The sequence below is a fragment of the Bufo bufo genome, chromosome 7 (assembly GCF_905171765.1).
Source record: "Bufo bufo chromosome 7, aBufBuf1.1, whole genome shotgun sequence".
In the NCBI taxonomy this organism is placed as follows: domain Eukaryota; kingdom Metazoa; phylum Chordata; class Amphibia; order Anura; family Bufonidae; genus Bufo; species Bufo bufo.
In genome coordinates this window covers 1,846,255-1,863,203 of record NC_053395.1, presented here as the reverse complement: position 1 = coordinate 1,863,203, position 16,949 = coordinate 1,846,255, and the positions used below count along the sequence as shown (strand labels likewise).

General features: G+C 56.9%; 1 protein-coding gene across 3 annotated transcripts in view; it reads right to left on the bottom strand.

Annotated features, from left to right (window-relative positions):
* Nucleotides 1-16,949, bottom strand: part of PKMYT1 (protein kinase, membrane associated tyrosine/threonine 1) — a 42,367-nt gene that overhangs the window by 13,098 nt on the left and 12,320 nt on the right. For all 3 annotated transcript variants that reach the window (XM_040440095.1, XM_040440096.1, XM_040440093.1), the window contains exons 2-6: nucleotides 11,172-11,560; nucleotides 10,591-11,087; nucleotides 10,412-10,518; nucleotides 10,162-10,334; nucleotides 9,827-10,068 (exon numbers count right to left, since the gene is read on the bottom strand). In XM_040440095.1, coding sequence (XP_040296029.1) covers nucleotides 9,827-10,068; nucleotides 10,162-10,334; nucleotides 10,412-10,518; nucleotides 10,591-11,087; nucleotides 11,172-11,528 — 1,376 coding nt within the window. In that variant the 5' untranslated portion in view covers nucleotides 11,529-11,560. The remainder of the gene's footprint in view (nucleotides 1-9,826; nucleotides 10,069-10,161; nucleotides 10,335-10,411; nucleotides 10,519-10,590; nucleotides 11,088-11,171; nucleotides 11,561-16,949) is intronic.

Sequence of the window (16,949 nt, the reverse complement as noted above, 5' to 3'; positions counted from 1 at the left end):
CACCGACACTGCCTAGTACACCAGAGTATTGGGGTACACCGACACACACTGCCTAGTACACCAGAGTATTGGGGTACACAGACACACACACTGCCTCGTACACCTGAGTATTGGGGTACACTGACACACACTGCCTCATACACCTGAGTATTGGGGTACACCGACACACACTGCCTAGTACACCGGAGTATTGGGGTACACCGACACACACTGCCTAGTACACCGGAGTATTGGGGTACACCGACACACACTGCCTAGTACACCAGAGTATTGGGGTACACCGACACACACTGCCTAGTACACCGGAGTATTGGGGTACACCGACACACACTGCCTAGTACACCGGAGTATTGGGGTACACTGACACACACTGCCTCGTACACCTGAGTATTGGGGTACACCGACACTGCCTCGTACACCTGAGTATTGGGGTACACCGACACTGCCTTGTACACCTGAGTACACCTCACAGGCACCTATACCTGCTGCCTCCTACACCTCACAGGCACCTATACCTGCCGCCTCCTACACCTCACAGGCACCTATACCTGCTGCCTCATACACCTCACAGGCACCTATACCTGCCGCCTCACACACCTCACAGACACCTATACCTGCCGCCTCACACACCTCACAGGCACCTATACCTGCCGCCTCACACACCTCACAGGCACCTATACCTGCCGCCTCACACACCTCACAGGCACCTATACCTGCCGCCTCACACACCTCACAGACACCTATACCTGCCGCCTCACACACCTCACAGGCACCTATACCTGCCGCCTCGTACACCTCACAGGCACCTATACCTGCTGCCTCATACACCTCACAGGCACCTATACCTGCTGCCTCACACACCTCACAGGCACCTATACCTGCCGCCTCACACACCTCACAGGCACCTATACCTGCCGCCTCACACACCTCACAGACACCTATACCTGCTGCCTCACACACCTCACAGGCACCTATACCTGCTGCCTCCTATACCTCACAGGCACCTATACCTGCCGCCTCACACACCTCACAGACACCTATACCTGCCGCCTCGTACACCTCACAGGCACCTATACCTGCCGCCTCACACACCTCACAGGCACCTATACCTGCCGCCTCGTACACCTCACAGGCACCTATACCTGCCGCCTCACACACCTCACAGGCACCTATACCTGCCGCCTCACACACCTCACAGGCACCTATACCTGCCGCCTCACACACCTCACAGGCACCTATACCTGCTGCCTCATACACCTCACAGGCACCTATACCTGCCGCCTCACACACCTCACAGACACCTATACCTGCCGCCTCACACACCTCACAGACACCTATACCTGCCGCCTCACACACCTCACAGGCACCTATACCTGCTGCCTCATACACCTCACAGGCACCTATACCTGCCGCCTCACACACCTCACAGACACCTATACCTGCTGCCTCACACACCTCACAGACACCTATACCTGCCGCCTCACACACCTCACAGGCACCTATACCTGCCGCCTCACACACCTCACAGGCACCTATACCTGCTGCCTCACACACCTCACAGGCACCTATACCTGCTGCCTCATACACCTCACAGACACCTATACCTGCCGCCTCACACACCTCACAGGCACCTATACCTGCTGCCTCATACACCTCACAGACACCTATACCTGCTGCCTCACACACCTCACAGGCACCTATACCTGCTGCCTCACACACCTCACAGGCACCTATACCTGCTGCCTCATACACCTCACAGACACCTATACCTGCCGCCTCACAGGCACCTATACCTGCCGCCTCACACACCTCACAGGCACCTATACCTGCCGCCTCACACACCTCACAGGCACCTATACCTGCCGCCTCGTACACCTCACAGGCACCTATACCTGCCGCCTCACACACCTCACAGACACCTATACCTGCCGCCTCATACACCTCACAGGCACCTATACCTGCCGCCTCACACACCTCACAGACACCTATACCTGCCGCCTCACACACCTCACAGGCACCTATACCTGCCGCCTCACACACCTCACAGGCACCTATACCTGCCGCCTCGTACACCTCACAGGCACCTATACCTGCCGCCTCACACACCTCACAGGCACCTATACCTGCCGCCTCACACACCTCACAGGCACCTATACCTGCCGCCTCACACACCTCACAGACACCTATACCTGCCGCCTCACACACCTCACAGGCACCTATACCTGCCGCCTCGTACACCTCACAGGCACCTATACCTGCTGCCTCGTACACCTCACAGGCACCTATACCTGCTGCCTCACACACCTCACAGGCACCTATACCTGCCGCCTCCTACACCTCACAGGCACCTATACCTGCTGCCTCACACACCTCACAGGCACCTATACCTGCTGCCTCACACACCTCACAGGCACCTATACCTGCTGCCTCGTACACCTCACAGACACCTATACCTGCCGCCTCACACACCTCACAGGCACCTATACCTGCCGCCTCACACACCTCACAGGCACCTATACCTGCCGCCTCACACACCTCACAGGCACCTATACCTGCCGCCTCACACACCTCACAGACACCTATACCTGCTGCCTCACACACCTCACAGACACCTATTCCTGCTGCCTCGTACACCTCACAGGCACCTATACCTGCCGCCTCACACACCTCACAGGCACCTATACCTGCTGCCTCGTACACCTCACAGGCACCTATACCTGCTGCCTCCTACACCTCACAGGCACCTATACCTGCCGCCTCACACACCTCACAGGCACCTATACCTGCTGCCTCGTACACCTCACAGGCACCTATACCTGCCGCCTCACAGGCACCTATACCTGCTGCCTCCTACACCTCACAGGCACCTATACCTGCTGCCTCACACACCTCACAGGCACCTATACCTGCTGCCTCGTACACCTCACAGGCACCTATACCTGCTGCCTCACACACCTCACAGGCACCTATACCTGCCGCCTCACACACCTCACAGACACCTATACCTGCCGCCTCACACACCTCACAGGCACCTATACCTGCCGCCTCGTACACCTCACAGGCACCTATACCTGCTGCCTCGTACACCTCACAGGCACCTATACCTGCTGCCTCCTACACCTCACAGGCACCTATACCTGCTGCCTCGTACACCTCACAGGCACCTATACCTGCCGCCTCGTACACCTCACAGGCACCTATACCTGCTGCCTCCTATACCTCACAGGCACCTATACCTGCCGCCTCCTACACCTCACAGGCACCTATACCTGCCGCCTCACACACCTCACAGGCACCTATACCTGCCGCCTCCTACACCTCACAGACACCTATACCTGCTGCCTCACACACCTCACAGGCACCTATACCTGCCGCCTCACACACCTCACAGGCACCTATACCTGCTGCCTCATACACCTCACAGACACCTATACCTGCTGCCTCCTATACCTCACAGGCACCTATACCTGCCGCCTCCTACACCTCACAGGCACCTATACCTGCCGCCTCACACACCTCACAGGCACCTATACCTGCCGCCTCCTACACCTCACAGACACCTATACCTGCTGCCTCACACACCTCACAGGCACCTATACCTGCTGCCTCACACACCTCACAGACACCTATACCTGCTGCCTCACACACCTCACAGGCACCTATACCTGCCGCCTCACACACCTCACAGGCACCTATACCTGCTGCCTCATACACCTCACAGACACCTATACCTGCTGCCTCACACACCTCACAGGCACCTATACCTGCCGCCTCACACACCTCACAGGCACCTATACCTGCCGCCTCACACACCTCACAGGCACCTATACCTGCCGCCTCACACACCTCACAGACACCTATACCTGCCGCCTCACACACCTCACAGGCACCTATACCTGCCGCCTCACACACCTCACAGGCACCTATACCTGCTGCCTCATACACCTCACAGACACCTATACCTGCTGCCTCGTACACCTCACAGGCACCTATACCTGCTGCCTCACACACCTCACAGACACCTATACCTGCTGCCTCCTACACCTCACAGGCACCTATACCTGCTGCCTCACACACCTCACAGACACCTATACCTGCTGCCTCACACACCTCACAGGCACCTATACCTGCCGCCTCACAGGCACCTATACCTGCTGCCTCGTACACCTCACAGGCACCTATACCTGCTGCCTCCTACACCTCACAGGCACCTATACCTGCTGCCTCGTACACCTCACAGGCACCTATACCTGCCGCCTCGTACACCTCACAGGCACCTATACCTGCTGCCTCCTATACCTCACAGGCACCTATACCTGCTGCCTCATACACCTCACAGGCACCTATACCTGCCGCCTCACACACCTCACAGGCACCTATACCTGCCGCCTCACACACCTCACAGACACCTATACCTGCTGCCTCATACACCTCACAGGCACCTATACCTGCTGCCTCACACACCTCACAGGCACCTATACCTGCTGCCTCACACACCTCACAGACACCTATACCTGCCGCCTCACACACCTCACAGGCACCTATACCTGCTGCCTCACACACCTCACAGGCACCTATACCTGCCGCCTCACACACCTCACAGGCACCTATACCTGCTGCCTCATACACCTCACAGACACCTATACCTGCTGCCTCGTACACCTCACAGGCACCTATACCTGCTGCCTCATACACCTCACAGACACCTATACCTGCTGCCTCACACACCTCACAGGCACCTATACCTGCCGCCTCACACACCTCACAGACACCTATACCTGCTGCCTCATACACCTCACAGGCACCTATACCTGCTGCCTCCTACACCTCACAGACACCTATACCTGCTGCCTCGTACACCTCACAGGCACCTATACCTGCTGCCTCACACACCTCACAGGCACCTATACCTGCTGCCTCACACACCTCACAGGCACCTATACCTGCTGCCTCACACACCTCACAGACACCTATACCTGCCGCCTCACACACCTCACAGACACCTATACCTGCTGCCTCGTACACCTCACAGGCACCTATACCTGCCGCCTCGTACACCTCACAGACACCTATACCTGCTGCCTCACACACCTCACAGACACCTATACCTGCTGCCTCCTACACCTCACAGGCACCTATACCTGCTGCCTCATACACCTCACAGACACCTATACCTGCTGCCTCACACACCTCACAGACACCTATACCTGCTGCCTCCTACACCTCACAGGCACCTATACCTGCTGCCTCGTACACCTCACAGGCACCTATACCTGCCGCCTCACACACCTCACAGGCACCTATACCTGCTGCCTCACACACCTCACAGGCACCTATACCTGCCGCCTCGTACACCTCACAGGCACCTATACCTGCTGCCTCCTACACCTCACAGACACCTATACCTGCCGCCTCACACACCTCACAGGCACCTATACCTGCCGCCTCACACACCTCACAGGCACCTATACCTGCCGCCTCACACACCTCACAGGCACCTATACCTGCCGCCTCACACACCTCACAGGCACCTATACCTGCCGCCTCACAGGCACCTATACCTGCTGCCTCATTCACCTCACAGGCACCTATACCTGCCGCCTCACAGGCACCTATACCTGCTGCCTCATTCACCTCACAGGCACCTATACCTGCTGCCTCACACACCTCACAGGCACCTATACCTGCCGCCTCACAGGCACCTATACCTGCTGCCTCATTCACCTCACAGGCACCTATACCTGCCGCCTCACACACCTCACAGGCACCTATACCTGCTGCCTCACACACCTCACAGACACCTATACCTGCCGCCTCACACACCTCACAGGCACCTATACCTGCTGCCTCCTACACCTCACAGGCACCTATACCTGCTGCCTCATTCACCTCACAGGCACCTATACCTGCTGCCTCACACACCTCACAGGCACCTATACCTGCCGCCTCACACACCTCACAGGCACCTATACCTGCTGCCTCACACACCTCACAGACACCTATACCTGCTGCCTCGTACACCTCACAGGCACCTATACCTGCCGCCTCACACACCTCACAGGCACCTATACCTGCCGCCTCACACACCTCACAGACACCTATACCTGCCGCCTCACACACCTCACAGGCACCTATACCTGCCGCCTCACAGGCACCTATACCTGCTGCCTCATTCACCTCACAGGCACCTATACCTGCTGCCTCACACACCTCACAGACACCTATACCTGCCGCCTCGTACACCTCACAGGCACCTATACCTGCTGCCTCACACACCTCACAGGCACCTATACCTGCCGCCTCACACACCTCACAGACACCTATACCTGCCGCCTCGTACACCTCACAGACACCTATACCTGCTGCCTCCTACACCGGACTATTGGGGTACACTGACACACACTGCCTGGTACACAGACACACTGCCTAGTACACCTGAGTATTGGGGTACACCGACACACACTGCCTAGTACACCAGAGTATTGGGGTACACCGACACACACTGCCTAGTACACCAGAGTATTGGGGTACACCGACACACACTGCCTAGTACACCTGAGTATTGGGGTACACTGACACACTGCCTAGTACACCGGAGTATTGGGGTACACCGACACACACTGCCTCGTACACCTGAGTATTGGGGTACACTGACACACACTGCCTAGTACACCTGAGTATTGGGGTACACCGACACACACTGCCTAGTACACCGGAGTATTGGGGTACACCGACACACACTGCCTAGTACACCGGAGTATTGGGGTACACTGACACACACTGCCTGGTACACAGACACACTGCCTAGTACACCTGAGTATTGGGGTACACCGACACACACTGCCTAGTACACCGGAGTATTGGGGTACACCGACACACACTGCCTAGTACACCAGAGTATTGGGGTACACCGACACACACTGCCTAGTACACCAGAGTATTGGGGTACACCGACACACACTGCCTAGTACACCAGAGTATTGGGGTACACCGACACACACTGCCTAGTACACCAGAGTATTGGGGTACACCGACACACACTGCCTAGTACACCTGAGTATTGGGGTACACTGACACACACTGCCTAGTACACCGGAGTATTGGGGTACACCGACACACACTGCCTCGTACACCTGAGTATTGGGGTACACTGACACACACTGCCTAGTACACCTGAGTATTGGGGTACACCGACACACACTGCCTAGTACACCGGAGTATTGGGGTACACCGACACTGCCTTATACACCTGAGTACACCTCACAGGCACCTATACCTGCTGCCTCATACACCTCACAGGCACCTATACCTGCTGCCTCACACACCTCACAGACACCTATACCTGCCGCCTCCTACACCTCACAGACACCTATACCTGCTGCCTCACACACCTCACAGACACCTATACCTGCTGCCTCGTACACCTCACAGACACCTATACCTGCTGCCTCCTACACCTCACAGACACCTATACCTGCTGCCTCGTACACCTCACAGACACCTATACCTGCCGCCTCACACACCTCACAGGCACCTATACCTGCTGCCTCACACACCTCACAGGCACCTATACCTGCTGCCTCACACACCTCACAGACACCTATACCTGCTGCCTCACACACCTCACAGGCACCTATACCTGCTGCCTCCTACACCTCACAGACACCTATACCTGCTGCCTCGTACACCTCACAGACACCTATACCTGCCGCCTCACACACCTCACAGGCACCTATACCTGCTGCCTCACACACCTCACAGGCACCTATACCTGCTGCCTCACACACCTCACAGACACCTATACCTGCTGCCTCACACACCTCACAGACACCTATACCTGCCGCCTCACACACCTCACAGGCACCTATACCTGCTGCCTCCTATACCTCACAGGCACCTATACCTGCTGCCTCACACACCTCACAGGCACCTATACCTGCTGCCTCACACACCTCACAGGCACCTATACCTGCCGCCTCCTACACCTCACAGGCACCTATACCTGCTGCCTCACACACCTCACAGACACCTATACCTGCTGCCTCACACACCTCACAGACACCTATACCTGCCGCCTCACACACCTCACAGGCACCTATACCTGCCGCCTCACACACCTCACAGGCACCTATACCTGCCGCCTCACACACCTCACAGACACCTATACCTGCCGCCTCCTACACCTCACAGGCACCTATACCTGCTGCCTCACACACCTCACAGACACCTATACCTGCTGCCTCACACACCTCACAGGCACCTATACCTGCCGCCTCCTATACCTCACAGGCACCTATACCTGCTGCCTCACACACCTCACAGGCACCTATACCTGCCGCCTCACACACCTCACAGGCACCTATACCTGCCGCCTCCTACACCTCACAGGCACCTATACCTGCTGCCTCACACACCTCACAGACACCTATACCTGCTGCCTCACACACCTCACAGACACCTATACCTGCCGCCTCACACACCTCACAGGCACCTATACCTGCCGCCTCACACACCTCACAGACACCTATACCTGCTGCCTCACACACCTCACAGACACCTATACCTGCCGCCTCCTACACCTCACAGGCACCTATACCTGCCGCCTCACACACCTCACAGACACCTATACCTGCCGCCTCACACACCTCACAGGCACTTATACCTGCTGCCTCCTACACCTCACAGACACCTATACCTGCTGCCTCCTATACCTCACAGGCACTTATACCTGCTGCCTCACACACCTCACAGACACCTATACCTGCTGCCTCACACACCTCACAGGCACTTATACCTGCTGCCTCCTACACCTCACAGACACCTATACCTGCTGCCTCCTATACCTCACAGGCACTTATACCTGCTGCCTCACACACCTCACAGACACCTATACCTGCTGCCTCCTACACCTCACAGACACCTATACCTGCCGCCTCGTACACCTCACAGACACCTATACCTGCCGCCTCACACACCTCACAGACACCTATACCTGCTGCCTCACACACCTCACAGACACCTATACCTGCTGCCTCACACACACCTCACAGACACCTATACCTGCTGCCTCGTACACCTCACAGGCACCTATACCTGATGCCTCACACACCTCACAGACACCTATACCTGCTGCCTCCTACACCTCACAGGCACCTATACCTGCTGCCTCACAGACACCTATACCTGCTGCCTCACACACCTCACAGGCACCTATACCTGCTGCCTCATACACCTCACAGGCACCTATACCTGCCGCCTCACACACCTCACAGGCACCTATACCTGCTGCCTCACACACCTCACAGACACCTATACCTGCTGCCTCACACACACCTCACAGACACCTATACCTGCTGCCTCGTACACCTCACAGGCACCTATACCTGATGCCTCACACACCTCACAGACACCTATACCTGCTGCCTCCTACACCTCACAGACACCTATACCTGCTGCCTCCTACACCTCACAGGCACCTATACCTGCTGCCTCACACACCTCACAGACACCTATACCTGCTGCCTCACACACCTCACAGGCACCTATACCTGCCGCCTCACACACCTCACAGGCACCTATACCTGCTGCCTCACACACCTCACAGGCACCTATACCTGCCGCCTCATACACCTCACAGACACCTATACCTGCTGCCTCCTACACCTCACAGACACCTATACCTGCTGCCTCACACACCTCACAGGCACTTATACCTGCTGCCTCCTACACCTCACAGACACCTATACCTGCTGCCTACTACACCTCACAGGCACCTATAGGAATCATATGACTTTCGTGCACCCCCGCTGCAGAGGTGCACACTTACCTGAGGGGGAATTCCTGAGCATGGTAGGTGATATTCCTGGGGTAGCCCAGGGGACTTGGAGGCACCTCAAATACATCATCCCCGAGACTTTCATCCTCCCAGTCACTGGAAAAGCTGCTTTCTAAGCATCGATTTTGGGATGGAGAAGACGGCGGAGAGTCCAGAATAACGTTCCAGCGTAAAAGCCGCCTCACTGGACGCCTCAGGGCGCAGAAGACCACGGTGATGAGCCACAGGAGAAACTAAGGAGGAGGAAGAAGATTGTGTGGGTGAAGGGACAGAAGTAAAATACAGGCACGAGATCCCCAGCATGGCCGCCGCCCTACAAGCCTCACCTGCAATACGGCCACCACCCGAGTGAGGACGCCTCTGGTCGTTAGGGTCACTTTCCGCCACCCCTCAGCCCTCTGGACAGCAGGGAGAGACAGCAGCCAGTCCACAGTAGCCCGACGTCGATAATCCGGCTCCAACGTCCCAGACAGCACCTTCAGGAAATCTGGGGGCAGGTCTAAATACAAGGGAGGCAGAGATGACACGAGGCAGCGCGCAGAGGACACACAGCACATCTGAAGGGACATCACCCACCTGACGTGAACTCTATGGGGAGGTGACCCTGCCGCAGCTGCTGCCAGCCTTCCCCACCCTTTGGGAGCTCCATGTTACAGGCCACTTCAAGCAGCGTCATCCCGAGGCTGAGACATGAGAAGAGACATGAGCGGGGTCCAGGGAACACGGGAGCGGCACATATCTCAGGACCCCCTTACCTGAACACATCTGCAGCCTTCGTGAACACCCCGTCCAGAAGCTCTGGAGCCATATAACGAGGGTCTCCCTCCTGGGCCTCCCCGCTCCCTTCTGCTCCATCCAGCTCCACCATCAGACCAAAGTCCCCCAGCTTGTAGACCCCGGAGTAGGCGATGAACACATTGGCGGGCTTGATGTCCAAGTGCAGCAGGTTGCGGTCATGGAGATGTTTAAGACCTCGAAGGAGGTCACAGGTTACATTCCAGATTTGAGGTGGAGGCAGAGGCTCGCCCAGCGCCTCCGAACGCTGCTGCAGGCTGCACACGCACAGCTCCGTCTGCAGGTACAGCATGCGCTTCTCCTCCCAGGCGCGGATCAATCGCAGGCAGTTGGGGTGCTCCCCGACACGCTCATGTTTCCTCACCTCCTGGAGTTTGCGGAGACGGTCAGATTCTCCCCGGAACGGGGAAACTGATCGCTTCACTGCGTACACGGCGCCATCCTCACGACTCCGCACCTGCGAGAAGGGAGATCCCTGGAGTCAGCAGCAGAAGTGACCTCTGAACCCCCCTCCCCCATATGATATGAAGCCCCTCTTTACCTTATACACCTCCCCGAAGGAGCCCCTCCCCAGCTTGCAGACGATCTGGAAGCACTGCTTGAATAAGGTCTCCTCCTTGCTGTGGTCGTACAGGTGGCTGACCGGCTGCTTGTGGCGGGGGCTCTGGAAGGACACGCTCTGGGGGCGAGGCTGGCTCCAGGACCGCTGCTTGTTAGGAAAGATACGGCTGAGGGGAGGGATACTCTTCACCGGAGGCCGTGGGGGTAGGGTGTAGCAGAGCGCTCGCCCCCTCTTCTTGTGGGAGAAGCTCTGCTCTGCTTGACTGAAATGCGCAGGCACTGGGATAGGCGTTCGGGTCATCAAAGCGTCAGCCATGTCATCTCCTGGCACCGGCATGGCTCGCCCTCACAAGGAATCCACGGCAGGATCTGAGGAGAAGCATCCAAAACCGTAAGAGCCTCCTGCACCCAACTGGATGTTCACCTCATAACCAGTAACACCCCTCACGTGTCAGCCTCCATCACTCCGCCCTCCCCCCCCATGTGTCAGCCTCCATCACACCGCCCTCCCCCCCATGTGTCAGCCTCCATCACTCCGCCCTCCCCTCACGTGTCAGCCTCCATCACTCCGCCCTCTCCCCCATGTGTCAGCCTCCATCACTCCGCCCTCCCCTCACGTGTCAGCCTCCATCACTCCGCCCTCCCCCCCATGTGTCAGCCTCCATCACTCCGCCCTCCCCCCATGTGTCAGCCTCCATCACTCCGCCCTCCCCCCATGTGTCAGCCTCCATCACACCGCCCTCCCCCCCCATGTGTCAGCCTCCATCACACCGCCCTCCCCCCCATGTGTCAGCCTCCATCACACCGCCCTCCCCCCCCATGTGTCAGCCTCCATCACACCGCCCTCCCCCATGTGTCAGCCTCCATCACTCTGCCCTCCCCCATGTGTCAGCCTCCATCACTCCGCCCTCCCCCATGCGTCAGCCTCCATCACTCCGCCCTCCCCCCATGCGTCAGCCTCCATCACTCTGCCCTCCCCCCCATGTGTCAGCCTCCATCACTCCGCCCTCCCCCCATGTGTCAGCCTCCATCACTCCGCCCTCCCCCCATGTGTCAGCCTCCATCACTCCACCCTCCCCCCATGTGTCAGCCTCCATCACACCGCCCTCCCCCCCCCCATGTGTCAGCCTCCATCACACCGCCCTCCCCCCCCATGTGTCAGCCTCCATCACACCGCCCTCCCCCCCCATGTGTCAGCCTCCATCACTCCGCCCTCCCCCATGTGTCAGCCTCCATCACTCTGCCCTCCCCCATGTGTCAGCCTCCATCACTCCGCCCTCCCCCATGCGTCAGCCTCCATCACTCCGCCCTCCCCCCATGCGTCAGCCTCCATCACTCTGCCCTCCCCCCCATGTGTCAGCCTCCATCACTCCGCCCTCCACCCCATGTGTCAGCCTCCATCACTCCGCCCTCCCCCCCATGCGTCAGCCTCCATCACTCCGCCCTCCCCCCATGTGTCAGCCTCCATCACTCCGCCCCCCCATGTGTCAGCCTCCATCACTCCGCCCTCCACCCCATGTGTCAGCCTCCATCACTCCGCCCTCCCCCCCATGTGTCAGCCTCCATCACTCCGCCCTCCACCCCATGTGTCAGCCTCCATCACTCCGCCCTCCCCTCCCATGTGTCAGCCTCCATCACTCCGCCCTCCCCCCCATGCGTCAGCCTCCATCACTCCGCCCTCCCCCCATGCAGGGGTGCACCACCGGTGAGGTGATTGCCTCAGGTAGCACCAGGCAGGGGAGGGCCCTGGGCGATGAGTGCCCATCTCTACATATTCATCGCTGTACTCAGGACAGTAATACAGCTGAACGCTGCGATGCCCTCCGGTCCCTCCAATAGGCTTTAGTCCTAGGTCCTGTAACCCATCAGAGGTCGGTGCAGGATGGCGGTACGTATCGGAGGTTAGTATTGCCATTTGGCAGCATGCTGTTGTCGGGTCATTATTCTGTAACTGGAGAAAGCACCATGAGGACATTGTGTACTGGCACACATTATAAGGGGGTCACGATGGGGATATTCGTTGTACTGGGGGCACTAAAAGGTGTTTTTTTTTTTACTGACACGTTGCAAGGGGGAATTATTTTACTGGCACACATTACAAAGAGTATTTTTTGTACAAGCAGAGATGATAGGGGGTGATTATTACTATTGGGTGCACTTTGGGGAGCACTATTACTGTGGGGGGCACCTGGCACAGGATCTGCTTAGCAGAGGTATGTTTGTAGGACATTATAGTTACACTATTAGTGTCAGGGGCACTATTTGCCGGGTGCAGTTATTTTTAGGGCAGTGTGTGCCAATAATTACTGAAGGTGGCGCTATCTGTGTGGTACTGGCATCATCAGGGGGCTTATCTGTTTCTGCAGGATAGTATTGGGGAGCACGGCGGGCACAGGATTGGGGGCACTATCTGTGTGGTACTGGTATCATCAGGGGGCTTATCTGTTTCTGCAGGATAGTATTGGGGAGCACGGCGGGCACAGTATTGGGGGCACTATCTGTGTGGTACTGGCATCATCAGGGGGCTTATCTGTTTCTGCAGGATAGTATTGGGGAGCACGGCGGGCACAGGATTGGGGGCACTATCTGTGTGGTACTGGTATCATCAGGGGGTTTATCTGTTTCTGCAGGATAGTATTGGGGAGCACGGCGGGCACAGTATTGGGGGCACTATCTGTGTGGTACTGGTATCATCAGGGGGCTTATCCGTTTCTGCAGGATAGTATTGGGGAGCATGGCGGGCACAGTATTGGGGGCACTATCTGTGTGGTACTGGTATCATCAGGGGGCTTATCTGTTTCTGCAGGATAGTATTGGGGAGCATGGCGGGCACAGGATTGGGGGCACTATCTGTGTGGTACTGGTATCATCAGGGGGCTTATCTGTTTCTGCAGGATAGTATTGGGGAGCAGGGCGGGCACAGGATTGGGGGCACTATCTGTGTGGTACTGGTATTATCAGGGGGCTTATCTGTTTCTGCAGTGTAGTATTGGGGGGTACAGTATTGGGGGCACTATCTGTGTGGTACTGGCATCATCAGGGGGCTTATCTGTTTCTGCAGGATAGTATTGGGGAGCAGGGCGGGCACAGGATTGGGGGCACTATCTGTGTGGTACTGGTATTATCAGGGGGCTTATCTGTTTCTGCAGGATAGTATTGGGGAGCACGGCGGGCACAGGATTGGGGGCACTATCTGTGTGGTACTGGTATCATCAGGGGGCTTATCCGTTTCTGCAGGATAGTATTGGGGAGCACGGTGGGCACAGGATTGGGGGCACTATCTGTGTGGTACTGGTATCATCAGGGGGCTTATCTGTTTCTGCAGGATAGTATTGGGGAGCATGGCGGGCACAGTATTGGGGGCACTATCTGGGTGGTACTGGTATCATCAGGGGGCTTATCCGTTTCTGCAGGATAGTATTGGGGAGCAGGGCGGGCACAGGATTGGGGGCACTATCTGTGTGGTACTGGTATCATCAGGGGGCTTATCTGTTTCTGCAGGATAGTATTGGGGAGCAGGGCGGGCACAGGATTGGGGGCACTATCTGTGTGGTACTGGTATCATCAGGGGGCTTATCTGTTTCTGCAGGATAGTATTGGGGAGCACGGCGGGCACAGGATTGGGGGCACCATCTGTGTGGTACTGGTATCATCAGGGGGCTTATCTGTTTCTGCAGGATAGTATTGGGGAGCACGGCGGGCACAGGATTGGGGGCACTATCTGTGTGGTACTGGCATCATCAGGGGGCTTATCTGTTTCTGCAGGATAGTATTGGGGAGCACGGCGGGCACAGGATTGGGGGCACTATCTGTGTGATACTGGCATCATCAGGGGGCTTATCTGTTTCTGCAGGATAGTATTGGGGAGCATGGCGGGCACAGGATTGGGGGCACTATCTGTGTGGTACTGGCATCATCAGGGGGTTTATCTGTTTCTGCAGGATAGTATTGGGGAGCACGGCGGGCACAGGATTGGGGGCACTATCTGTGTGGTACTGGTATCATCAGGGGGCTTATCTGTTTCTGCAGGATAGTATTGGGGAGCATGGCGGGCACAGGATTGGGGGCACTATCTGTGTGGTACTGGCATCATCAGGGGGTTTATCTGTTTCTGCAGGATAGTATTGGGGAGCACGGCGGGCACAGGATTGGGGGCACTATCTGTGTGGTACTGGCATCATCAGGGGGCTTATCTGTTTCTGCAGGATAGTATTGGGGAGCACGGCGGGCACAGGATTGGGGGCACTATCTGTGTGGTACTGGCATCATCAGGGGGCTTATCTGTTTCTGCAGGATAGTATTGGGGAGCACGGCGGGCACAGGATTGGGGGCACTATCTGTGTGGTACTGGTATCATCAGGGGGTTTATCTGTTTCTGCAGGATAGTATTGGGGAGCACGGCGGGCACAGGATTGGGGGCACTATCTGTGTGGTACTGGCATCATCAGGGGGCTTATCTGTTTCTGCAGGATAGTATTGGGGAGCACGGCGGGCACAGTATTGGGGGCACTATCTGTGTGGTACTGGCATCATCAGGGGGTTATCTGTTTCTGCAGGATAGTATTGGGGAGCACGGCGGGCACAGTATTGGGGGCACTATCTGTGTGGTACTGGTATCATCAGGGGGTTTATCTGTTTCTGCAGGATAGTATTGGGGAGCACGGCGGGCACAGGATTGGGGGCACTATCTGTGTGGTACTGGCATCATCAGGGGGTTTATCTGTTTCTGCAGGATAGTATTGGGGAGCACGGCGGGCACAGGATTGGGGGCACTATCTGTGTGGTACTGGTATCATCAGGGGGCTTATCTGTTTCTGCAGGATAGTATTGGGGAGCACGGCGGGCACAGGATTGGGGGCACTATCTGTGTGGTACTGGCATCATCAGGGGGCTTATCTGTTTCTGCAGGATAGTATTGGGGAGCACGGCGGGCACAGGATTGGGGGCACTATCTGTGTGGTACTGGTATCATCAGGGGGTTTATCTGTTTGCAGGATAGTATTGGGGAGCACGGCGGGCACAGGATTGGGGGCACTATCTGTGTGGTACTGGTATCATCAGGGGGCTTATCTGTTTCTGCAGGATAGTATTGGGGAGCACGGCGGGCACAGGATTGGGGGCACTATCTGTGTGGTACTGGTATCATCAGGGGGCTTATCTGTTTCTGCAGGATAGTATTGGGGAGCACGGCGGGCACAGGATTGTCACGATCAGTGTGGTACTGGCATCATCAGGGGGCTTATCTGTTTCTGCAGGATAGTATTGGGGAGCACGGCGGGCACAGGATTGGGGGCACTATCTGTGTGGTACTGGTATCATCAGGGGGCTTATCTGTTTCTGCAGGATAGTATTGGGGAGCACGGCGGGCACAGGATTGGGGGCACCATCTGTGTGGTACTGGTATCATCAGGGGGCTTATCTGTTTCTGCAGGATAGTATTGGGGAGCACGGCGGGCACAGTATTGGGGGCACTATCTGTGTGGTACTGGCATCATCAGGGGGTTTATCTGTTTCTGCAGGATAGTATTGGGGAGCACGGCGGGCACAGTATTGGGGGCACTATCAGTGTGGTACTGGTATCATCAGGGGGCTTATCTGTTTCTGCAGGATAGTATTGGGGAGCACGGCGGGCACAGTATTGGGGGCACTATCTGTGTGGTACTGGTATCATCAGGGGGTTTATCTGTTTCTGCAGGATAGTATTGGGGAGCACGGTGGGCACAGTATTGGGGGCACTATCTGTGTGGTACTGGTATCA